The 26,346-nt window shown below is 40.0% G+C and overlaps 3 protein-coding genes across 9 annotated transcripts in view; 2 read left to right on the plus strand and 1 right to left on the minus strand.

Moving 5' to 3' along the window:
- The window catches only part of LOC135101944 (protein sprint-like), an 82,010-nt gene extending 67,850 nt beyond the window's left edge, over positions 1-14,160 (plus strand). For all 7 annotated transcript variants that reach the window (XM_064006364.1, XM_064006369.1, XM_064006367.1 and 4 more), the window contains 7 exons: positions 1,854-4,292; positions 4,440-4,708; positions 5,054-5,245; positions 6,768-6,899; positions 7,057-7,314; positions 7,965-8,157; positions 11,989-14,160. In XM_064006364.1, coding sequence (XP_063862434.1) covers positions 1,854-4,292; positions 4,440-4,708; positions 5,054-5,245; positions 6,768-6,899; positions 7,057-7,314; positions 7,965-8,157; positions 11,989-12,113 — 3,608 coding nt within the window. In that variant the 3' untranslated portion in view covers positions 12,114-14,160. The remainder of the gene's footprint in view (positions 1-1,853; positions 4,293-4,439; positions 4,709-5,053; positions 5,246-6,767; positions 6,900-7,056; positions 7,315-7,964; positions 8,158-11,988) is intronic.
- Positions 7,028-26,346, minus strand: part of LOC135101945 (nephrin-like) — a 529,348-nt gene continuing 510,029 nt past the window's right edge. The window contains exons 28-29 of the mRNA XM_064006385.1: positions 11,425-11,569; positions 7,028-7,285 (exon numbers count right to left, since the gene is read on the minus strand). The gene's annotated coding sequence lies outside the window, so the exon portion shown is untranslated. The remainder of the gene's footprint in view (positions 7,286-11,424; positions 11,570-26,346) is intronic.
- Positions 23,957-25,115, plus strand: LOC135102467 (carbohydrate sulfotransferase 8-like). The gene is made up of 2 exons (XM_064007781.1): positions 23,957-23,997; positions 24,386-25,115. Exons 1-2 carry the CDS (start codon positions 23,957-23,959, stop codon positions 25,113-25,115), a joined length of 771 nt encoding a protein of 256 aa, XP_063863851.1.

Raw genomic sequence — 26,346 nt, forward strand, 5'->3', positions numbered from 1 at the left:
TTATATGATTTAGTATATTCAATTCTCTAAATATTAATTTCTGTCAGTCACTTATCTGTGTTATTTGGCTCACAATTCATACATCAGCACCTGTGCACTAATATCGCACTAACATTTGGCGCCACCACGGTCTGTCAGCCATTTAGAGCCGTGGAAAACCTCGCCAACAATGCGCATTCACACAACGTAACTGACGTGTAGTTTTGGGTCAGCTAAAATGACTTCCACTGCCACATTCTCGTGTCACTGTGCCGAGGAGAGCAAGTTCAGTCCCGCGCTTACAATGCCGAGGGTAGAACACGAGCCGTGACCCTTACCTGCATCAGTGAGGAAGCAGGAAGAGCAGGAGGGGGATCATTATGAGCCGAGGACACAGTATGCTTGTGTGCGTCTTAAACCTTTATTATCTAAGTTATAAGATTTTCTTAACGAATGGGTTGGTGCAAGTAGTGTCCACTTATTAATAAGTAAGTGTAGTAAGTTTGACTTGCCAGTGGATATACAACTCGAATTATTTACCGCCACGGTGTTACCTATATTGACTTATGCATCTGAAATTTGGGGTTACCATATTGTTAGGGAGTTAGAGTATATGTACATGAAATTTTTAAAACAGGTTTTGGGTGTTCATAAGAATACTTGAAATGACATGGTGTATGGTGAACTGGGTGTATTTCCACTTGATATTTATATAAAGAAAAAAAAAAGATAGGTTATTGGTCTAGGCTAATTTCAGGTAAAAATACTAAATTGTATTATGTAATGTACCAATGTCTATTGCAGCTGGATAGGTTAGGGCTTTATACTTCTCCATGGTTAGCTTGTATAAAGAATATTTGTAATGACTGTGGAATGTCCGGTATGTGGTTATTGCAAGATGTTCCTAATTCAATATAGGTGAAGAAAGCTGTGGAACAGAGATTGAAAGATCAGTGGCTTGTAACTTGGCATCATAATTTAGAAACAAAATCATTAAGTAGCAATTATAGGGTGTTTAAGACAGATTTTGGCAGAGAACAATATTTAGAAAAGTTAACAAAGGGTGACAGATTATTAGTGACTAAATTTAGAACTTGTAATAATAGACTTCCTGTAAATGTTGGTAGGTATCAAGGTGTCAGTAGAGAAGATAGGATATGTAATAAGTGTAATGTTGAGGTAGTAGGAGATGAATTTCATGTTCTTTTTGAATGTACGGATGTGGAAATTGTTAGGTTACATAATATGTATATACCAAATTATTACATAAATAGGCCAACACAATTCAAACATGTTTTGTTCATGCAAAGTATAAGTTCAAGTGTGATGAAGAAATTATCTTTGTTTTTAAGGATGGTGCTATGCATGTTTAGATAAATAGTGTGCAAAACAGGTCAATAGTTTTTCTAATTTCTTAATTAGTAATAGTATGTATCATTATATATGCATACACTTTTTTTTTTTTTCATTTTTTTGCCATTGCTTACAGTGTATTTAATTTTTATGTATTTTTTCTTATGTAATATTATGCACATTCTGTTTATAATTCTGTATATAATGTTTGTATTCTTTTGCTGGAGAGCTGTGCTCCATACTTTTATATAAGGTCTGAGCTTACTCAATAAATTCAATTCAATTCACACACAATCTAGGTCCCCGTGACAGCTGATATGTAAAATACAATACAGAAACATAATCATATAAATCCTAGGATGGATATGTAGGCCTTTGAAGGGAATAATGAGGTTCAATAAGGTATCGAAGGTGTGTAGAATTTGTTTTAAATTAATGCTTAAAAAGTTAAGGTTATGCAAAGGAAAATATAGCATACATGTCCTTGCTAAGTATTACACTCTGCCATTATTTGCTTTCAGAATTTTGGGGAACAGTGATGGCCAGTCCCACAGCTAGCACACCAACAGCTGAGAGTCACCACAGCAATGCCCCAACGCCTTCCCCTCGCCCACACGACCTGTCCTTTAGCAGTTTTGGAAAAGGTGGTGTTACACGAGGGACATCCTCCACCAGTCTCCTGTCACCACAAACACTTGCAGGAGTGTGTGCATCTGGAGGGTCACTGGGCAGCTCTGCAGGAGGCTCCACATCACCACTCACACCAGTAAGACCAGCTCCTCCACTACCATCTCCAGGGGACCGCTCATCCCTAAACTTGAACTTGGCCCCCCTTGAAGAGTTCTTGAAGGAACAGCCAACATTCACCTCCTTCCGTTCCCAACCAGCCACTCCAGTCAGTCAGCTAAAGCCCAGCACTCCAGGCGCAAAGCCAGTACCTCCACCCCGCTCCAGTCCACCTGGTGTGCAGCGGACTAGCCAGATTAGTCCACCAAGCTCACAGAGATTGCAAAGCAAACCTGTGCCTGCAGCTAGGTTCAGCCCACCCATAGGATCTGACATAGGAACCCCCACCAGTGAAAATGGGGAGATTGTTTCTCGTCAAAGCCAAGCACCAGTGCCACCCCCTCGCTGGGCACGGCCTTGCATAACGACATCACCATCAAACATTACTGTCACCACCACTTTAACACTAAATGTCAATCAGGTGAAAGCTCTCCCACTGCAGGTTGATGAAAGTCAGGAAGGAATGACAGTTCATATATCAAATCTTGAAATTTCTCCAAGCAATAGCAATACCACCCCATCAAATGCTCTTAGCTCAACACCCAATGGCAACCAAAGTGGAACCTTAAATGGCTACAGAGATGGCCTTCATTTGCAGATTCGACAGCAGATAACTTCACCCCAGAGCACCCCTTGTACTCCCTGTGGACCGAGCACCCCAGTGGGCGAGGAGGGTATGTCAAGGGTCAGAATGAGGAATGGAAAACGAGACAAAAGGAGACATTCCAACCATTATCATGAGGCAAATATTATTGACAGTAATGCCTTGTACTGCAGATCATCCGTGGTGGACAAGATGAGTGACTATGAGGATTTGTGGTCTAGTCCTCCTCGTGAGATCCCTTCAACACCAAGTCCATCTCAGCCCAAAATGTTAACTTTCAAACCTCGTAATGAAATTTCAAAGTCAATGGGGGATTTGAGCGAAATAGCAAAAAATTCAAAATCAACACCCTTTACTTACAATCCAGAAACTAATGTTGGTGATGAAAGTACTGGTAACGAAAAGAATGCCAACGGCAACAGCACAGATTCTATCAGCTCTTACCGAAAAAATTCCAGTCCCTTCTACATGGAGCCAGCAGATGCTTTAAAGGAATTACAGCCACAAGCAAGAATAAACAAGGCCTCAAATGTATTGCCAAAAAAAGTAAACAACCGCTATTCAGACTCTAACATCCAATGGAAGACCAGAAAAAGCCACAACTCACTAGGCATCATAGACTCTAATGAAGATTTACCTTCAGCATCCAGCACAGAAAATCTTGCAAATGGGAGAACAAATGAAATTGGCAGTATCAGAACAGAAGAGGAGACCAATAGAAACATTGAGAATGAAAAGAATAAACTCAATGCAAGGCATTTAGCCAATGGCCAGGGACGAAATGAAGTACGCAGGCATTCCAGACTTGGGGGACGAGGAAAGCCCATAGTGCCGCCAAGAATTGGCATTGATTCTCATGCATCAAATGGAGACCAGAATGCAGACATTGGTTGTCACTTGGCATCCTCTTGGGAGTACCATCTTCATGGTTCAGATACAGAGGACATACCAGGTGGAGAGAGCAGATTTCCTGTAGATGATAATGGAGAATCTGATAGTGTGATCATACCTGGAGAAAGAACTGTTCAGGATTTAATCTCAGAGAAACATCCTGATCTAATGCCATCAGATGCACATTCCATAGCACCAAGCTCTATAACACGCATCAGTGAGTATGACAATGTTGGCAGTCACGGTGCCAGTTTTCGTGGGGAGGACCAGCATCAGAAGTCTTCAAACCACAAAACCTCTCGCAGCATCCTTCCCGAGGAGCGCATCCATCCACCTCTTCCCACTCATTACTTCCCCTCAACTGTAAGTGACTCGGGCACAGAATTCTCTGAGCCTTGGGATTCACGCAAGTGGGAGCCTTTCATGCATTCTGAGGATGACTCGTCTGTGGACCATTATCCGCGTAGTTTGACAGCAACGCCAGCTCTGTGCACCAACACACTAGAAGACTCTGACATGGGTGGTGCTGGAGTCACTGATACAGACTCCTTTGTGCATGTGACGGGTGGTGAGAATGTAGCTGTTAGTGATGATGAGGATGCTGGATCCATTTCAGGAACACCTACCCTCTCCCTTGCCCATGCCCACAACCTTGACACACAGCAGCGCTCAAGAATAAGTAAGTAAAAAACTATTGCAACTATTATTGTAGTGCACTAGTCAAAGCCATGAGTGAAATAATGTTTACAAAATACAATGACTGTTATCTGATTGATCTGACAAGTCACTTTTAGCAATATGGCATTAACCCTTTTTGTTTTTACAGTGTCACCGCAGCTCCTGGCTCTAAGACACAGACAAGATGCTGAGAATGGTGTTGCCATAAGAGCATATGCTGTGGATCTGGGCAATGATACATCAACAACCTTCAGTCAGGCAGTGAGCAACTTCATCACCTGTACCTTGGAGAGCCCTGAGAAGGACCCAGCCATTGTTACTCGCAATGTACGGCAGTTCATGTCAGGGATGAAGAATTATTTAGTGACAAGTGGAGAGAAGGAGTTTGAGGCAATTGTAAAGAAACAACAGAGTAATGTAAGTCCTTTAACATCACTATCTTAAATACGGTAAGGTAGTGGGCTTAAGTGAAAAACCTTTTACATTTTCTTTCTAGAATTGGTAAATGTTCTTCTGATGTAATTATCTGCAAATATTGTATGCATTTAAATCAAATTCAAGTTCTGTTCTTTTTTTGAAAATCTTTCATACTATATGATTTTTTCACATTCCTTAATTTTATTTTCATTGATCAGCTACATGAATGAGAAGCTACAAAATGTTTTTGCATTGGATAGGGTATCTGAATTTGCTGTTTCTTTAGTAATTTACAATTGTGCATGTTTTTGTTCAGGAATTTCTCAAAATGCATTCTCATTGCAGCTCAAAGCAACAGAATTTCTAAATTTGGATGCCATCTTGGAGGATGTGTTGGTTCGCCTTGTGTTGCGACCATTGTGGAACCACATCAACAAACTCTTTGTGGATGCATACTCCGCCAACGGCTCCATCCAGCAGCTCGCCACCAACATGAAGTATGCCCGCTCACAGCAGTACATTCGGCTTGGGATAAAGGTTAGTTGTGTACACTTGTTCTTTTTGACTATTGAGTTTTTCAGTGAAGTATCATAACCAGTGAGACTGAGCTGCTGTGTAAGGTTGTTGGACTGTTAAAGCATTGCTAATTGATGGGTATTGAAAGAAAAATGGCAGCCAGAGATACCCCTCCTCGAGATGGTATTTCAACCCATCCGCTGTCTAAACATGGTTTGTGTTCTTGGTACACTTTGCAAGGTAGACTAAGCTTTTACCTCTCCAATCTGACAAACTGGGACCCTGCTCCCCCAAGCACCTCACTTTAATCTATCCACCTGTTGTGACACAGTTTAAAGATGTATGTTTTAGCACATATGGGTAGGAAGGTAAAAATAAACTATGTTTACATTAATATGGTTGGTACATTGGGTGGAAGAGGATAATTTCCATTGAAATGGGTGAGGTGTAAGTATGTACTGAATAATATGAAAGAAAGGAATGATAAGAGAATAAAGATTAAAACATGCAAAGAAGAAAAATGAGGATAGAGAAAATGGAGACTTTTCTGTTGTAGCCACAGTTCCCTGGGTGGAGTTTTAGGTACTTGCTTCACAACATGAGCCCAGGTTATAAACGTTGATGTTTATCTTGTGTGTAGTGGATCCAAGCTTGTACACAGGCCTGAGAACATGCTAGGCTGCTTAGCTGGAGCTGGCTGCATGGTGGAGTGGTTGTAATGAAGTGTTGTGTGGGTAGTCACTAGGGGAAGTCCTTTGTCTTGTCCTGTATATGCACAGTGTGCACATGCTTATGAGCACTGGGATTTGGGGGGGGAGGGTTGAACCCTATCTGATCCTGGTCCTTATTTTTTAACCCACTTTTTAAAAGTGGGTACTTATTTTAAATTGACATAGTTATCACCCATCACCAATATTCATATTTTGTTGGAAATTTACTATTTCCGACAGGGTTCTTAGGAACACAGATTTCAGATACAGATATCACTAGATGGATTATCAAATTTAAGGTACAAGTTTTTGTCTTGTTCATCTTCAAGTATAAGAAGCAGATTATTGTAAGTTGCAGTTTATCCAGTAGTAGTTGATAAATATATCTTTAATAGATATTAGTTGAATGCAGTTTGCGGTTCTTCTGTCTATCTATATCTGAAGCTTATTTCACAGAGTTTTCAAAGGGATTTGATTCTTATCCTCTGAATGCTCTATCTAATCCTCTCATTTACTTTTTCACATCCTTCCAAATACTTCAATCCTCAGTTAACCTCCACTTCCCACAGCATCCTTCAAGTTTACTACTCTCTGCACCTCTTTCAACATTGTCAAACCAAACTGCCTTGAGGTGGTGTGATTGACTCCTTCCACCTATTTCAGTCCATGTCAAGACCCTATTGTATACTCATTAATTTCATCATCCATGCAAATATGAAAAGACTAACTTTGAGTATTTATGGCATAACTTGAGTACTTGATGCACCAAGTGCATATATTTTATAGGTGGCACTTCCTGGGCTAAGCAATTAAAAGTTCATAATCTTTTCCAGGCTGAATTATCACCGCCCAGTGGAGCTTCTTTGGATACCATCCGCAGCTTATTGACACGCATGCAGAAAGTTTATGCTCCGAGAGAAAAACTGGAATCTCTCTTGGCAACTATTTCACATATTTATCAAGCTGTAAGTATTTGTGCTTCTTATATTTACCACCTTTAATTTGCTCAATGAACATTGGTGAGTTGAGTGCTAACTTGCAGCACTGGACTACAACACTGAGAAATGGTACCATTAAATATTAAAAATTCTGGTTTTGTTTACATAATTTATTTACTTTCAGATGTATGAGAATGGAAACACTTCTGGTTCAGGTGATGCTGATGACCTTGTGCCCATGATCATGTGGGTCTTGTGTCAGTCAGGGATGGTCTCTGCAGAAGTAGAAGCAGACTACATGTGGGGTCTTCTGCTCCCCAGTGCGTCGTCTGGAGAAGCTTCTTACTACTTGGAAGCCTTCCATTCTGCTATTCATGCTCTCAAGAACCTCTCTCCATCACCCGAGTCTTCACCTGGAAACAGTCTGGATTCTGTAAAACCGGTATATACATGAAAATTTCATAATTATAATGTTGCTCTGGCCATAACTTGTTCACTCATTTTTAATTATTATTTTTTTTCATGCTTTAGTAATGGCAAAATAGTAATAGAAATGCAAAATAGTAATAGTAATGCAATAGTCATATTACATGAATCTGGTGTCTGCAAATTGGTGGCAAAATATCTCTTTTTCTTGGGCACTTGCTAAAAAACTGGGATCTCATTACAGAGGTTTTCTTCTGAAACATTGGGAACTTCTATTGCCACTGACTGATTTGTTATGGTGAGGGGTCAACAACCTTCACATTAACATCCTGGAATATCTAACCTTGTGAAATACCACACATGCATTTACCATTGCTCAGTTTTATTACATCCTGAAGATTTTTCTTTGCTCATTTTCATCTTACAACTGTACAATATTTGTGTATTGTAAACTTGTTAATATAGGCAAATGCAAAGTTACCGCAACCAGAGATTTGGGGAAATTTGAAAAAGGCTTCAATACATTGCATGAGAATAAGCATTCATAAAAAGCTGAGTGTGTGAATTATCTTTCACAGCATACAGAACAGTGTACCAGCAGTCCTAATGATTTACTTTTGACTGTCAGTTTTCATAAATATACAATAAATTTACTCTTTTTTCCAGGATGTGTCAGTGGTGTCAGATCAGGGCATCATGAAGATAGTTATTCCTGATGAGAAGAATGGAAGCATAGTGACTCGCACATTGCCTATTCGCCCGGCAACCACCACTCGGGAGGTGTGCAAGATGATGGCTCACAAACTCAAAGTTACAAATCCACAGGATTATGGACTTTACAAGCTTGTGGATGGTCTAGGTAAGTGGATATCATAATTCATAAGAGTATCAACAAATCTACAACTACAGACATCTTTTATCTTAAGTTCTCTGCATCATGAATTTTTTACTACTTGAAGACACATCTTCGTCTGATCACGTACCACAACCCCTCTTCCGATGGATCTGCACTACTGCTCCCTCATAGTACAATATTCTCAGAATACGTACATTAAATTCCATGTTTGTTTCATTCCACACAAGTTTTGCTTCTGTAACTTGCCTTTCAAAGGTATATACCTATCTCTATCCTCACGAGCAGTCTGCTGAATAAAGTATACCACCATAAGTTGAGGCCTGAGGGGCAAAAAAAGTGGCTTATTTTTTTGGTATTCTGATCCTGTTTCTTACATTTGTGATGCCACACTAAGCTCATTGGTTCTTCCATTACTGGAAATGTTTCTCCAAGTTCTATTTCAGAATGGCTACCAGGTGCACTACTACATTCATCATCTCTCATTTGCTTTCAAATCAGGACCCTCCTTAGTGATATTTTCAATTTAGGGAACATCTAGGAATCATAATGAGTACTGTACAGTCAGCGAATGGCAATGTTGCATTGCAGTGGCACACTGCAATGCTTGGAGAGTGCATTTAGCATAAGGTTTCTCAACAAACATAAAAAATGGGGCAAGATAAAATTGACTTATTGGCATCACAACTGCGTCTCTCCTCGACTGTCACACACTCATGTTCATAGCAGCAGTGACCAGTACATACTGCTCTTCTAGACGGGGTGAAATCAGAAGCTTTTCGTCTCATCAACTCCTCTCCTCTGACTGACTGTCTTCAGCCTCTCTCTCACTGCCGCAGTGTTGCATATCTAGCTGTCTTCTACCGCTGTTTTCATGCTAACTGCTCTTCTGATCTTGCTAACTGCATGCCTCCCCTCCTCCCACAGCCTCGCTGCACAAGACTTTCTTCTTTCTCTCACCCCTATTCTGTCCAGCTCTCTAACGCATGAGTTAACCAGTATTCTCAATCATTCATCCCTTTCTCTGGTAAACTCTGGAACTTCCTGCCTGCTTCTGTATTTCCACCTTCCTATGACTTGAATTCCTTCAAGAGGGAGGTTTCAAGACACTTATCCATCAGTTTTTGACTACTGCTTTGACTCTTTTTATGGGACTGGCATTTCAGTAGGCATTTTTTTTTTATTGGATTTTTGTTGCCCTTGGCCAGTGTCCCTCCTACATAAAAAAAAATAAATAAATAAATAGGCCACCAGCATTGGTATTCATTGCGTCTTTGATGATGCGTGATTGGCTTTGCTCTTGGAGTGAAATACATTTTGTTCTGTTCATGCTGTGGTGTTTGTAGTGATGAGTGCAAGGTGGACAAGTCACAGTGATATCATTCAATCATAGACTTTCACATGTTGGACTTGAATAGTATGGATATAACAGAACACGTCAATTTGAAAACATGAAATGTCCACATCCTCCTACAGAAATTTGTCAAGGGAAGCAAGCAGTGAGGAATTGCCTTTCATACCAGTGGTGGCATCCCACCATCTTTATACCCTATGGCTTCTAGTTTCTCTATAAAGGCAGTTGGACTCTTATAGCAAGACAGCTGAAGGAAGCAGTAGGGATGCTACCACTAGTGTGTGAAAAGGCCATTTCTCATTGTCTTGCTTGATGAATGTTTGTACAAGGTTCTGGATGTTTCATATTTTCAAATTCACACGCACTGCTATATCAACACCATTCAAACTCGACATGTTAAGATCTATATAGGATTGAATGATATTGCCATGGCTTATCCACCTCACACTCATCACTAAAATCACCACAGGATGAACAGAACAAAATGTGTTTCACCTGTTTTTCAGCCTAGTAACAAAGTCAACCACACATCACCAAAGACACAACGAATGCCAACACTGGTAACTTACTTAATACTAGTCACTGCTGCTGCGGCCATGAGTGTGGGGGAGAGATGCACCTGTGATGCCAATAAGTCATCTTGTCCCAGCTAACTTTTTTGTGCTTGCTGCAAGGCCTTAAGCTAAACACACTCCCAAAGTAGAGTGTGCCAGTCACAACACGACGAGATTGGCATGCACTGACTATGTATTATACAAATACTATACAGCATTTATAATGACTCACCTGATTGGCTTGCACCCTTCCCTCACTCACCCACCCACAGTTTCACTCATGCTCGCCTCAGCATTATAATATATGTTTATCTATTCTTTATCATAACTTCTTTTCTCTTGACAAGTTGGATTATTTTAGCTGCTACTTAGCAGTAATTCTGCAATTCATCAAAACAAAATGTAAAAGGAAATAAATGTGAGGAGTGGAATTCACAAGATACACAGCTCTGGAAAATTTATGATGTTTATTTATCATCATCACTATTTAAATAAAATAACTGGTACTTAAAAGTAAATCACTACTACATAAAATGAAAAGTTTCCCGAACATTACTTCTTATAAAGTAATCACATAATAGATAAAATGTGACGTGTGTACCACAGAACGGCTTCTGATGATATATATACAGATACACTCATCTGCCAGAGAGCAGTGCACCATGACATTGTTTCCCCTGCCTCTGCATGGCTGAGGACAAGTGTGACAGGAAAATGGCTTGAGTCAGGCCCCTTCTCCTGTTTAAAGGCTTCTCCATTCTACAAGTTCACTTGTTTTGAGTAAGGTGGAGCTAGTAAAAATAGGCACATTTCAAACAGGTACTTCAGCAAGTAGGCCTGATGGCTTCTTGCTGGTTCCCTTATTTTTTTTGTGCTCATGTTCAAATTTGACCTTTTCACCACTGAACAGCACAATAATAATGAATCACGTGTTGAAAAAGGTTTAAATTGATCGTTTCCTTCCATATGATGCAAAACAACAGTTGTCCACTGCTCACATCTTGTAATAAAAATACCTTCCTCCTTTCTCCTCTATATTATCTAAAATCTGAGTATGTCATCATGTTCACGAGAAATTCTAGTACTTATCACAGTTCTTAATTACATTAGTTGTTTCATAAAAAAAATCAACACAGATTAAAAATGGGTGTAAATACAATGAATTTTAACTCAAAGTGCTGTTCAGTGGTGAGAAGGTCAAATTTGAACATAAAGAATACAAGAAAATAACTTATGGGAAGCAGCAAGAAAGACATCATGCTTGCTTGTGGTAGTTCCTGCATGAAACATACTTAAGTGGAATCTATTTCTACCAATCATCATGCAAACCAAGGGATCTATGACATGCATATGGTTCAGACTCACATGGATCTTCACTGTCCACATTGCTGGATATATATTGTGCAGCTGATCATAGCAATCTCATCAGGTCTAACAGAAGGGCTGTGTTATACCCATACTTATTTCCATTCTTCTTGAGGTCATCAGCACTTTTTTCACTTGCATATTTCTGAAATGTGTTTAAATATTTTACTACATTTCATAAAGTCATGCATCCTATTCCATGTTTCCCTAGTTCTTGTCACTTTCATTTTCTTAAGACATGCTGGTATATTAATCCTTATCATATTAAAACCAATTTTGACCATAAACATTAAAGGCTATGTAGGCCACTGACGTCAAATATATTTAATACTTCCTATTTTAGTTCTTATTTCTCATTTGTTATATTGTAATTAATTGCAATCAGTTCCTATAATTTCTCAGTTGTTATACTGTAATGAATAACAATCAGTTCCTATTATATATTATTATAAAAATACATGTCATCTCACAGCTGAAATTCTTAATTTTAGATCATAACAGCTAATATCTTGTTTCAACATCATGTTTATAAGAGTATCTCACAGAAAACTCTATCTCTTGCAGAGAGCCTTCTGGCTGACAATGAATGTCCACACAAAGTGAAATCTGACCTCTCCACTAGCGGTTTCCACTGTACGTTTGCATTCAAGCGCATGGATGCCAAAATTGCTTGGCCAATACTCACCTGATCAGAATAATACAATTGGCTGATCAGAATATGATTGATCACTTGATCTGAAGCGCTACATCAAGAACATATCTCACTCCATGGATTGTCTGCAGTATTCCAGACTTATGCATGTGTAGTGACAAATTACTTAGTGATGTAAACATAATTAAAACTATGAAAGATCTGAAGGGAAGGGATATGTATCCCAATGCAGCTCTGAGTCTTTGCCCTTGGACTCAGAGACACTGGTGTGGTGTACTGAAGTAAGATTATTAATTAAATACTCTTACAATGTTTGAAGGTAATAATGTGCAAGGATAAAAACATTTTAAAAATTTTCATATAAACAATTTGTAAAAGTTTGTAAGCATTTTTTCAATAAAATTTTTTTTTCAATATTGCCAGGGCATTAATCTGAATGAGGAAATCCATCTCAGGAAAGAAAATAATCAAGTTAACCATTTTTCTTTCCTTGTAGATGTGCAGTCTTCATCAGAGTAAGAGCACAACTTTATCTTTTGTATCAGACATCAAACAATCTTTCATAGCACTTCCAGGACTCAGTGTAGAATATATTTTGTTACTGTTATTTTTCCCATGAAACTTTATAGAACACTCTCTTAGGTTTATTTACATATGTCCTTTTTAGTAGTACCATATATAGTCATCTCTTCAGAAAAATGTAACTATTATAATCTCAGAGGACATGGAGGAAAACAATCTGTTGAAAGTGACAGGAGGACCAAATATCAGACTTGGGCTTAACTTTCACCCTGTGATGTGTGACACAACACAGAGGAGGGGACACTCTGCCTGTGCCCGACCTTTAGTTACAGTATGTCATTCATAACTTTTCCTTCTGAGTATGTACATATTGTTTATAATTATGTCATGTTTTGTGTATAATTAAAGAATCTCATCCTGTATGTTATGTAAAGTGTGTTGATGTGAATTGACCTGATTAAGCTACATCTCTTAGTGCAAAGATAACTTATGAAGCTTTGCATTTTTCAGCATTTTCAATAAGAATTATATTACATACATAGGATCTTTTTTTAATTTCTTAATTTCATTTGATTTTTCTTCCACCCATCTTTTTAAGAATAATTAATGCAGGAGCTCATACAGATTATAATAATTTTATTTATTTATATATATTTTTCTGTTGCTAGGATTTTCTTTTCTGCCGTGAAATGTAGTTACGGGCACTGGAGTCAGCTAGCATTAAGAAGTAGGCCTTAGTTTTTTGCTCAATATCACATACTGCTGATGCAGCTGCATTTTATGATTAACTAGTGTTCCACAATGATCAGGACTGTATTATACATACAGCAGTGTGAACAAGAAATCTTTGTGTGTTTGTCATACAATACATAAAGAAAAATCTGATATTTGATTTTGGAAAGTTACAAACTGAACAACCATGAAGCACTTATGCAAAAAGATTACATCTTTTTACTTATTACCATGGTCCAGGACAGGTGAAATGTTTTCATACAGTGCCATCCTTATTTTACTACTTTCATTAATCACCAGTGGCCAGCTCCTGCATTTTGAGCTCAAATGCTTTCATTTTTCATGCCAGTGAATTATTTTATACTTTTATAAAAAACTCTAACCATATCACACTAGGTCTAGCTTAAGAGTAGATAATGACTAGTGTAATATTTACATGTCCTTTTTGTATATATTGTACTTTTTTTTTTTGCAGATATATTGCTAAATGGCTGTGTTACAGTTGGTGTTAGGGCCACCTATAAGTTTGTTGTACTAAACTTTTATGACTATATTTGAAATTTTACTGAACTAAAACTTTAAAACAATACCATATTCCCCTTTTTCAAACATTTCAAACTTTTAGGTGGTCATGTTTGTGTACAATGTCTAGTCATTGCTTGGTAATTGTAGTTGCATTTCAAGCTTTTTTATATACTAATATCAAACATTATTAGGTCTACTTCCAGATCTTATGATTGAAAATGTAATGGTATATTATTAGCATTCATATGTTATATGACATATGTTTCCAAATGTCTACAAAAATAATAAAAGCAGTTCAATAATTTCTAAATTTACTAAATATCCACAATTTTGTGTGATGTTCTCCAACATCCTACATACCAGCACCGAGTTACCCAACTATGTCTTAATAATAGAACTCATGCTATTCTATCCTAGAGAGTTCTGTAACCCTGATGTCAAGGCCTCTGTGATTCCAAGTCTGCTTAATACTGTTCCATCCTCACTGATTTTTCCTCTATCTCCTGCAGTTTACCTTTATCTTGTTCTTCTAATTTCCTTTTGTCATTCATACTGTTTTTATGTTCACATTACTGTGTGACAGAAATTCATCTTTCTTTTTTAGCAGTTCTTAAATTGCTCTGTTCACCTTCAGTTGAAAACTGTTCTTGCATTGTATATACAATGCTGCTCTTTTCAACAGGTTTGATACTACAGAAGTTTACTCCTATGTAGACTACAATCCTTTGTATACCTTTTTCAAATAGTGGCATAATACAGGCTTCCTGCCAACTCTTAGACATCTCAGCACACACTGCTCTACCTGTCCTGCCAAGTCTCTCACAACACCCATTCTACTTATCACTACCTGATTTTTGACTCTATCCATTCAAGTTACTCCACACATACATACTTCATACATATGTCATCTCCATTACATTCAGTCTCTTCCTGTCTGCTACTCCCATACCCAAAGTCTCAGCACTGTATAGTATAGTAGACACTACCATCCCTTCATACAATATTATCTTTACATCCATTCCAAGTGCCCTACTCTCAAACAGTCTATTCATACATCCTAACACTTTTCCTGCTTCCTTCACTCTATCTCTAACCCTTGTCTGTTCCTCCATCACTGCTACTGTACATCCAAAATATTTCAAATGGTCTACCTCCTCCAGCTCCTCACCATTTAGCCTTGCATTCATCCTACCACCTGCCTTCCTGATACATGTCCTTCCTTTATTAATTTTCAGTTTCCTTCTCCTACACACCCATCCAAACTCCTATACCAACCTACTAAACTCTATCTACCACCAACACTGTCATCCACAAACAGCAATTGACTCGCACTCCATTCTTCACCCTCTGCTGTTACTAGACCCAATCATCTACCTAACATTCTAACACCAACTCCCCTCGCCACACCATCCATATAGGCCTCATTACACCATCCACATAGATGCTGAACAGCCTTGGTGACATGACCGCTGACATAACCCAACCTTGACTGGAAACTACTCGCTTGTGCTGTCCAACATGCCAGGGTCACCCTGGGGAGCAGCTACAGCTGAGGTGTAGAACATAACATCAGCAAAGACAATTCCTCAACAAATTTCCTGTCTATCCACTCCTACGCTGATGATACCACCTTGCACTTTTTCACATCTTTTCACAGACATTCAACCCTCAAGGAAGTAAAGAGCTCGTGCAGGGAAGCCACATAACACCTGACTTCGGATCTAAAATTTCTGATTGGTGCACTGCAAACTTAGTAATGTTCAATGCCTCAAAAGCTCAATTCCTCCATCTATCAACTTGATCTAACCTTCCAAATAACTATCCCCTCTTCTTCACTGGCACTCAACTGTCCTCATCTGCTACACTGAACATTCTCAGTCCCTCCTTTATTTATAATCTAAACTCGAAATTTCACATCTGATCTCTAGTTAAAACAGCTTCTATGAAGTTAGGGGTTCTGAGTCGTCATTGCCCCTAGCTGCTAACTCTGTACAGGGGCCTCACCTGTACATGTATGGAGTACACTTAACATGTATGGGGGTATTCCACTCATATTGCTCTTTTAGACGGAGTGGAATCAAAAGTTTTTTTGTCTTATCAAGTCCTCTCCTCTAAATGACTGTCTTCAACCATTCTCTCATCGCTGCAGTTTGCACCTCTTGCTACCTTCTACTGCTATTTTCATGCTAACTGCTCTTCTGATATTGCTAACTGCATGCCTCTCCTCCCACAGCCCCACTGCAAAAGACTTTTTTTTTCTCTCACCCCTATTCTGTCCACCTCTCTAAAGCAACCAGTATTCTCAATCATTCATCCCTTTCTCTGGTAAACTCTGGAGCTCCCTGCCTGTTTCTGCATTTCCTCATACTTATGACTCGAAGTCTTGCAAGAGGGAGGTTTGAAGACACTTGTTCTCTGCCATCTGACTTTTCTATTCGGTAGTCTTTTGGAAACTGGCACTTTATTTTTTTTTCTACATAGTTTTGATGCCCTTGGCCAGTGACCTTCTTACATAAGAAAAAAAAAAACATCATCTGGTAGCATACGTTGACGTTTGTTGAGGACTGGATTAGGCAGCAATTTAAGCTTGCAGTGAACGTGTGGTTGTTACAGAGAACATAGGCAGGTTTTCTGATAGAGAGCATTAATACTCTGTTCAAGAACTTTGGAAACATAAACCCCTCCTATAGGGTGGGGTATCGATGTTCTCGCCTCTCATCGGCTGGGGCACCTACGTTCTCACCTAACAGCGCTTCACTGTTCCTTTAATAACACATAAGCCATCTCCGTTCACAGTATGAAAGTGATCAAATCATGAGCTGGACTAATTGTCTTATGAATGGAGCACACAAATAAGTCAAATACATTTCTTGAAGAAGAGACTAGATGGTGTAAGTAAAAAAAAAAATAAATTCTGCGTGAGCGAGAGAATGAAACGAGTCACTCCGCAGCTTCTGTGACCCATTCAAGGTCAAACATACAAATCTCGACACGAGAGGGCTGAGTGGAACCCCGGTCACACTGCCATCGGCCAGACCAGTTCCTTCAGGCCAGGTGGTGGGGTGGCGGGCATATTATTGCCACGTCAATTTGTCTAGAAAGTATATTGCTTAGTAATAAAGAAAATAATAATGCACGTCATTCCCTGTTGTATTACAACTTTCGGTACAGTGTCAGGCTGAAGGAATATATCATGCAACAACAGGAAAATCGTAATGAATTCCAGGAGGGAACAATGAGGCAAGAAATGGAAGCGCGCGCAGGAGCAGGGCGGGGCAAGTCAGGCCAGGCCAAACCAGGGCGGGGGTTTTCGAGGTTACTGTGCGGAAAATTATTATTCACTTTTGTGCCACGCACACACACACACACACATACACACACACACACACAGGTCGTTATGATACGAAAAAGAAATCAACTGAGAGAGAGAGAGAGAGAGAGAGAGAGAGAGAGAGAGAGAGAGAGAGAGAGAGAGAGAGAGAGATTGTCCCAGAGATGTCACCGAGCGCTCTGCCCACTACCCGTATCACTTCGCAGCATTGCTGTGTTGATGTAAATCTTTAGTACCTACATCCTTTACTATCTAACTATTGTTTCTACATACATTTCACACAACTCTTCACACACACAATGAGAGACGCATTGTATCTAACACAGACACTTCTAGTGTACCAGTACCAGTTTTCCTGTTCATTTTTTCGCCACTAGTTCTTATTAGATTATTTTGGTGTTTGTTTATGCCTAACCTCTCCTTTCTTAAGTGGACCCTACACGATCAATATTACTGACAATATATTAATTCATTTATATTGTGCAATATTTGTTTTCCCTACACAGCTCAATATTATTGCGCAGTATCTTCAGTACCGACCCTTCACTGTCAATAATATTGTACAATACGGAATATTGCGCAATAATATTGATCGTGTAGGGTCAGCTTAACAAGGCTGTCACTGACCCCCTGTAGTTGCATTTGTCTCTGTAATTTTAACAGTAAGGAGAACACCACGTGCGCCGGCAACGTAGAATTCCCACAGCAGCCCCGACTCGCACACTAATCCCTGCCCAACCCTGGCCTGATTTCCCGCCATGCCACACAACGCGCGTACTGTTTTGTTGCTGTTTTCTCTTGTTCCTGCTTCTGTCGCCACCTATCATGCCTTCTGTCCTCAGACAATGCGAGGCCTGTCAAGGCAAGTTTGCTGCTTAATATTTTAGGAACTCCTTAGCCTTCAGGCTGTATCACATGCAGAGCAAGTCTAAGCTGCATGTAAAATACGAGAAGTGTAAGAAGTACGACGACCTCGCCCAGCAGTTTAAAGCTCTTAAGGACTCCTAACATTGGTTGCTCTCTTTCGGACGCTGCTTGCCAAGTAACAAAGTTTCCAGTTTCAGACCAAATAACGCCCAGCGGGATAGCGCAGCCTCATCCACGTAAAACTTTTAGACTTCCTCCACCCCACCTACTCGCAATAAGCTTAAGGTTTTCTTATGTGAACGCTCATAGCTTACATAACAAATTTTCAGAGTTAAAGGAAATAGCGTTCTCAGAATGCTAGATATACTCGTCGTAAAAGAATCATGGTTAAATGTAGAAGTCAGTGACTATTTAGGTAAATATAAAATTCCCGGTTACATAACATTTGAGAGAAGTCAAGTAAATAAAAATGAAGGCGGCAACTTATTCTATATCAAAAACAGCCTTAACCCAGTACAATTACCAAAATCCTTTATTGTAAACGTAGATGCTCTATTTATATTATTAGAAAATAATTACGGGATAAAACTAGCATTAATTCTTATGTACAGATCGCCACCCCAGTCAGTTCAAACCGACGGTGACATTTTCGATCAAATTAGCAAGAGAAGTGACACATGACGCCATAATACTTGGTGATTTTAATCAACCGGTGACAAAGTGGGCGAATCACTCACCTCACACCATGGACACGACCTGTATAATAACTTAAAAGAAAGTTCATTTATTCAATTTGTACAACCCGACACATGATAACCATGTCCTCGACCTCGTGCTTGCTACGAATGATGAATTAGTAGAAAATCTAATGTCAGCGAGTTCAGTAATAGCGACCACCTCGCAATCACCTTCATTATAAACTTCATGACTAACGAATCAAATAAAAGCAAAGGAAAATTCGTGACTACAGAAAAGCAATTTTTTGTAAACTTAATCAGTGCTTAACCAAATTGACTGGAGTCACTTACGTAAATTTGCCACCAGATATTAATGCTCAATGGAAATTTTTCACTGACAGATACTTAAAAGGAGTGCAAGAATGCGTACCTATGAAAAATCGTCGTTCCACCCAAAACGTTAAGCTTAAGTGGTAGAACAAACAAATAGCTGAATGTTTGGGCGCCAAGAGAACGTCCATAACAGATTAAAAACCTTCAGTACTAACGAAGAACGCTCTAGGTTCGTAGAGCTAAGACGTAAAGCAATGAGATTAATCAAACAGAGCAAAAGCTCCACCGAATTATACGTTGCAAGCCAAAGTAAGACGAACCCGAAGGAATTTTATAGCTTTATCAGGCAGAAAAGTGATTACTTCTATTACTGGACACATAACTGACAAAAATGGAGATTTCACCAATGATGAAGAATAAATAAGTAACATTCTAAACACTTTCTTTGCTTCAGTATTTACGGCAAAAGACCTCAGTGACATCCCTACGGTGCCAACAGTCCAAATTAATAACAACGATGTCCTAAGTAGCATCAGTATAACAAAGTAACAGTAAGCAAATCACACAAACCTGACACGATCTTACCACGCGTCTTAAAAGGAGCTAAATGTGAATTAGTTGAACCCCTGACCTTAATTTTCAATAAATCCCTGCAGTCCGGTAAAATGCCGGATGAGTGGCTTAGTCGTATGCAAAATGCTCGAAACATTTATGAGTTCAACTCATTAATCACTTGAAGGAAAATAACTTATTTAAAAATACTCAACAGGGCTTACGCAACAAACGCTCTTGTTTGACAAAACTCTTAGACTTTTTCTATGATATTCTGAACAAGTATGACGAAAGTGAAGCAGTAGATATATTAGACCTTGATTTTCAAAAGGCCTTCGGCAAAGTCCTCCACAAACGTTTATTGATTAAACTAAAATCACACGGTATCCAAGGCGACGTGTTGAGATGGGTAAAAAAAAAAAAAAAAAAAACTGGCTAAACAACCGTAAACAAAGAGTAGTAATAAATGGAAAAGCATTCAAGTGGACGAACATAACCAGCCGGATGCCACAGGGATCAGTCTTAGGACCTGTTGTCTTCCTTGTTTATATAAACGACAAAGATGAGGGTGTTGCCGGCATAATATCGAAATTCGCTGACGACACCAAAATAGCGAATTCCGTAGTCTCTAACGAACAAGTGATAGAAATGCAGAAGAATCTAGACAAGTTGTCAGAGTAGGAGCAAACCTGGCAAATGAGTTTTAATGCAGGTAAGTGTGAAGTGCTTCACATAGGGTATCGAAACAAGAAAACAAAGTAAATTTTAAATGGTACCCAACTTAAACCTGTAGAAGCGAAATTGATTTAGGAACAATATCGGGTAGCCTAAAATCTAGCCAACATTGTTCAGAAGTCCTACAGAAAGCAAATAGAATAATTGGCTTAATCGGCAGATCTTTTGAATATAAATCTAAGGATACAATCCTCACTTTGTATCACTCTTTAGTCCGTCCTCTTTTGAAATATTGCGTTCAAGCATGATGCCTCTATTACCAAAACGACATTGAAAAATTAGAACGAGTTCAGCATAGAGTAACAAAAATCATATCAAGCCTAAGAAATAAAACCATACGAAGAGTGTCTTAAAGAATGAAATCTATTCCCATTAACACAAAGAAGACTAAGAGGCGACTTAATACAGGTGTTTAAAATCATTAAAGGCATTGATAACATGGACTGCAGTAAATATTTTACGACAGATTTTTCAAATTACACGAGATGAAACGGTTGCAAAATTGTTGGGAAATCCTTCAACTCTCAAGAATAAAAAGAAAAAAAAAAATCCACCGTGTAGTTAATCTGTGGAATGGGGTTCTTGACGTAATAGTGCAACACCGTAAAAAACTTTCAAACGCCGTCTTGACAAATATTTTGCCTCCAATCCGCGGCTAACAACGTTTGTTTGTTAGTGATTAACTTCCTTACCTCCAGGAAATAGGGGCGTTTCATTTCATTTATTTTCATTCTTTCCTATAAAATTTCCCTCGGGTTTTTCGTTCTCTAATTCCGTAAGATATTTATTTACGATCTGTTTTCCTGTAAGGCTTATGCTGGGGAGAGTGGAGAATAGGGCGAGAGCTTTCCGCTTTGCTGTCCTTTTCTTCTACTATCATCTTAGTAGTTCTAGTTCAGGTCACCTCGTGAGGACCGCAAAGTATGCCTGTTTTCTGTATAACTCTGCGAGAGGCAGGTGTTCGGGAGTCACCAATTTCAAGACAAACCTTCAGCCACGGTCCGGGAATCCCTCACCCAATAGAGATGAATCCAAGGCATGACGTGTTTCCACTTTGTAGGAGGAAAGTTCTCGAAGAGCGACTTCTTTGAAAAAAGAGAGAGAGAGAGAGAGAGAGAGAGAGAGAGAGAGAGAGAGAGAGAGAGAGAGAGAGAGAGAGAGAGAGAGAGAGAGAGAGAGAGAGAGAGAGAGAGAGAGAGAGAGAGAGAGAGAGAGAGAGAGAGAGAGAGAGACGGTAGGGGAGGTAGGGAAGGATGAGGGAAAAGTAAGATACAGGTGAAGGAAGTCTTGACAGAAAATTAACAATTATGACTATTTGTAACAAAAGGAAAAACCAGTGCTATTTTCGGGAAAGCTATTCATAGCTGCAAGAGCAGGAAGCTGAAGGCGGCCTCGGTGAACCTTGTGTGAGACCAGTTACTCGCCGCCTGGACGCAACAAGAAGGTACTTTACCCATGTATTTTCACAAAATTTTTTTTCTTATTCTGGTTACACTACTACACACTAGCAAACAAAAGACACACACTAGCTTTTACCACCATGCAACTGTCTGGACACACTTCCCATTGTGATAATCAACAGGCACACAGGGACTGAGCATTGCCGGGAGTGAGGAGCGGCGTAGGAGAGTTCGGAGATGGCGTGGCGAAGACCGAGTTTTGCGGTAATCGTGGCCACGCTTCTGTTGGCAGTCTTCCTGCACCTTCGGGTTGGTAGTTATTCGCTGTTTGGTGAGTGTGTGAGTGCATGTGTAAGTGTATGTATGAATGTACTGTGTGTGTAGAAACTGTAGATATTCTTTACGGTGCTTGAAAAATGTGCGACAGTTTACAGTAATTTGTAATTACTTCAAAATTCGTGTTGTACAGTAGATCATCACTTCTGGCATTCTTACTTGTACCTTAGCCAGAACATGAGATACGCGCTGCCGTGGCTTCAAAACACTCTCTGACTTGCATAATTACCGATGTATTGTTGCGGTTGGATTGTCTTCAGACGAGGTCTGCATCAGGACACCACAACAGCAGTTCAGTCATGTAGCACATCAGGAAATAAGAATCAGTCTTGCGTCCAAGTTTGTAACTGGGACAAGAGCAGAAACGCGTCTGTGGACTGACCACGACCCACGCGATGCAGTCTCTTCACTGTATGGTGGGTGGAACACAACTGTGTTCCTGAAGGCTGGCCACATCTTGACGTCACATAGTTATATACAAGCCAGTATCTATATATCATGCTGACTGGCTGAAAACACTACGGCAAAGCTCGTATTTTCCGCTCACTTACGATATACGTTTCTTGCCCAGCTTGAGATAATTCGTTGAGAATAGTAATCCACTAAACTTGATTTGCTTATAGTTGTGTTTCAAAATATGTTGTTTTCACTTGCTTAACACCTTGGAAAAGTGTCCAAATCCTCGGTGTGTGTCCTCAGTTCTCTTGTAGGCTCCTCAAATGTACTGTTGAAATTACACGCATTTTCCTCGTGACAATACATTTCAAATTCTCTTTTTTCACTATAATGTTTATGGAAGTGTTTTCCATGTAAAACAGAGGCAGAGACTGAACTTTTTGTTCTGATCATTACCTAAACAGAGAGAGAAACCCTTCGTAAGTAGTACATTGTGAATAATAGATTCGTTGAGTATGGGCGAATTCGCTGTATGAAAAGCAAGTACTATGCTGCAACATGCTAGCGTTAAAGCTGCGCCGGAATAACATCTAATGCTATACAATTTTGAAGAAGTAAAAGTAAAGAGCTAAATATATACATAATAAATAAATAAATAAATAAATAATGCCCCAGTTTTTCATGGCGAGTCCTGGAGTCGAAAAATATATAACTGACCGTAATTCGTTTAAAATTACTTTGGATGTTACTATAGAAATTTCAAATAATGTGTGTGTGTGTGTGTGTGTGTGTGTGTGTGTGTGTGTGTGTGTGTGTGTGTGTGTGTGTGTACGTGCGTGCGTGTGTGCCTGCGTGCGTGCGTGCGTGCGTGCGTGCATGCGTGCGTGTGTGTGTGTGTCCAGAGGGGCGGCTTATGTGAGGCTAAGAGGTTCTGGCGGTGGCAGCGTGAGGTCTTGTTGCAGACGAAGCCAAAGACCCACCGGCGTCACCAGCTGCGCCACGCGACACCCGCAGCAGGCATCATGCGTCACGTGGCGAACACTGGTAACCGAAGCTTGCACCACTTCTCACAGGCTCGCCGTGACCTGGAGACAGAGTTTGACAGACGGCGCCGTGTCCTGCTGCAGGGATGTCAGGTGCACGATGCCAGGATCGCGCTGCCCGACATGGCGTGGCGGTCAAACATCGGGAGGAGAGTGCTAGGGCCACTAACATTCTGCATAATACATAAGGTTCGTCGCACAATTATTACTCCTGGGGATACCCCATAAGGGAGGATTTCACTTTGTGGTGCTTATAATGAGTTAGTGCAATGCATGCCGCACAAAGAATTATGAATGACAGGACACAAAACTGCATAGGTATAAATAGGTATAGGGTAACTTTCTTCCAGGTTGCATCGTCTTCATTCCAGAGAGTCTATCAGGAACTGAAGGACCAGATTCCAACTGCCCACCAGCCTGTGGAAGTGGTAATGGTGAGGCACCCCTTTGCCAGGCTTGTCTCTGCCTATAGGTTTGTATTGCTTTATCTCTTTTTCGTTAAGCGCGCCTCTTACAGAATGGAACATTTTGCATCTCACTAGTTGGAATTTTACATTTGACACTCCTTATGAGTTTGAGAAAAGTCATTCGCCAGTTAATCTAATTCGGGATAAATTTTGATTACGTACACCAGTTAACGATACATAATCCATCATTAGTCGAGACAAGAAAACTTAGAATCATAGTGTTCTTCTAAATCAGAAATATGTATAACATCAAATATACATTTCTTTTCAAATTTCTTTTACTGATTATACATCAAAACCAGCGCATTGTGCTATGCTTTTAGTAATGCAAGGGAAAGGGAATTTCAAATTTGTCTTCAGAGATCAACGTTTCGTTTCTTTTTATACTTTCAGAGACAAGTTCTTGAACGGCGATCCACTTCACAGATACAATGATGAATGGCGTAATATCACTCAGAGCAAAGATTCTTGGGGGACTCGCTTCGTTAAGTACTGGCTGCCAACACTCATCTCTACGGGAACTGTGACACAGACTCCAGAGTTCAAAGAGACGTTACGCAAAATCAGGGAGGTGTACCACAGGTACACGAGTCACCACGTTGACCAGACCGGAGCACTTTTGTGGTATCCATCGGTACAGGAGGAGGAGTTCTATGGTGAACAAGTAATGGAGACAGCATACAATATGTTGCACACTGGACCTTATATTGGGGTAATTAATGCCTGCATGAACACCTATAGTTTAACCAATACAATGGAACGGTTCAAGAACGCCTCGTTTACGTTCAGCCAGTTCCTGCGCCACGTGGTCTGGACTCACGACCAGGGCATGCCAGACGTGCACTGGATGACATACACTGAGAACTGTGATCCCTGCCGGAGGAGGCTGGACTACATCCTGAAGCTGGAGACGATCCAGGAAGAAATCAACCACTTGTTCCAACACGTGCTCGGTTACTCTGAGAAGATCAGTTTTCCGGTGCGGCATCGCAGCTTTGGCCACTCGCTGGGCCACTCCGACCGCCAGTACTATGCTAGCGTGAGTCCCGAGCTGATGCAGCGCATAGTGCATATTTACAGGCACGACTTTGCACTTTTTGGGTACAAGCACGATGTGTACTAGTGCAGGAGCTGTTGATGCTGAGGGCAGCTGAGTGTCGGAGGGAGGCTGCCGGGTAGGAAAGTTTGGGGTACTAAGCAATGATGGCAACAACAACAACGACAACAATAACAAGATTTTATGTTCCAGGCTCGTATGATGCAGTTTAGCAAAGCTACAACTTCATACAACCTTCCTTTTACATTCTTTCCAAGTCATCTTTTCATTTCTCTACACACCTTTTTTGCTTCACTAATCTTGATCTTCATTTCTATAGTAATCCTCCATCTACAACAACATGCAACACCAAATACTAAAACCTCCCCAGCTGTTTAGAGTCGGAGCATCCATTAGTGTACAAATATGATTCATTAATAGTATAACAAAAAGCGTTCAGTTTTTTATCTTCGTACCGAGCTCGTATGATCAAATAGTAAACCATATGTTGGTCTCTGATATCTATCTCATTACTGCACACGCTGCATGTCAAGAACATGAAGGTGCCAAGCCAACTTCTGAGTTCCTTGAGATCCTAGATATGTGCCACACCTTGCTGACATGAGGCAGTTCATATGCATATCTGAAGACATATCTTGGACTGTCTTAAAGGACTGTCACCTTTAATGGGCCCTTGTGTGTGTGTGTGTGTGTGTGTGTGTGTGTGTGTGTGTGTGTGTGTGTGTGTGTGTGTGTGTGTGTGTGTGTGTGTGTGTGTGTGTGTGTGTGTGTGTGTGTGTGTGCGCGCGTGCGTGCGGCCAGTTTTGTTAGCCTTGGGTAGAGGTCTCTTATATGAAAAAAACTTTAAACAGGGTCCACACCTTCCTCAGACTGTGTGTGCAGGTACGGCTCGATATGAATAATGAAACGATGTGAAAAGTTCAAGAAAATTATTTCTGCCTTTGTATCTTACTGCACTTTAGACTGTCATACTTTTACTGTCATTACAATCATGCCGTACAGTAATGATGTACCATACAGTACTCTATTGGACAGTGTGTTTGCAATTCATTGATCTTCTTGCTATCTGATATCCTCTTACACTTCATTACTTGACTTTTATTCATTAAAATCCTTCCCCAATCTTGAGATGACTCTCAATCTCTCGTATAAATCAGCCACCTGTGTAGGATCTTCTGTGATCAACATCCTGTTTAGACTCCATTTCCTACCGTCAGCGTTCACCACATTCAGAGGTCTACCTAACATTCTCACATTTACTACCCTTTTTAACACCATCCACATCAAAACTAAACAA

The sequence above is a fragment of the Scylla paramamosain genome, chromosome 7, assembly GCF_035594125.1.
Source record: "Scylla paramamosain isolate STU-SP2022 chromosome 7, ASM3559412v1, whole genome shotgun sequence".
NCBI classification, from domain to species: Eukaryota; Metazoa; Arthropoda; class Malacostraca; order Decapoda; family Portunidae; genus Scylla; species Scylla paramamosain.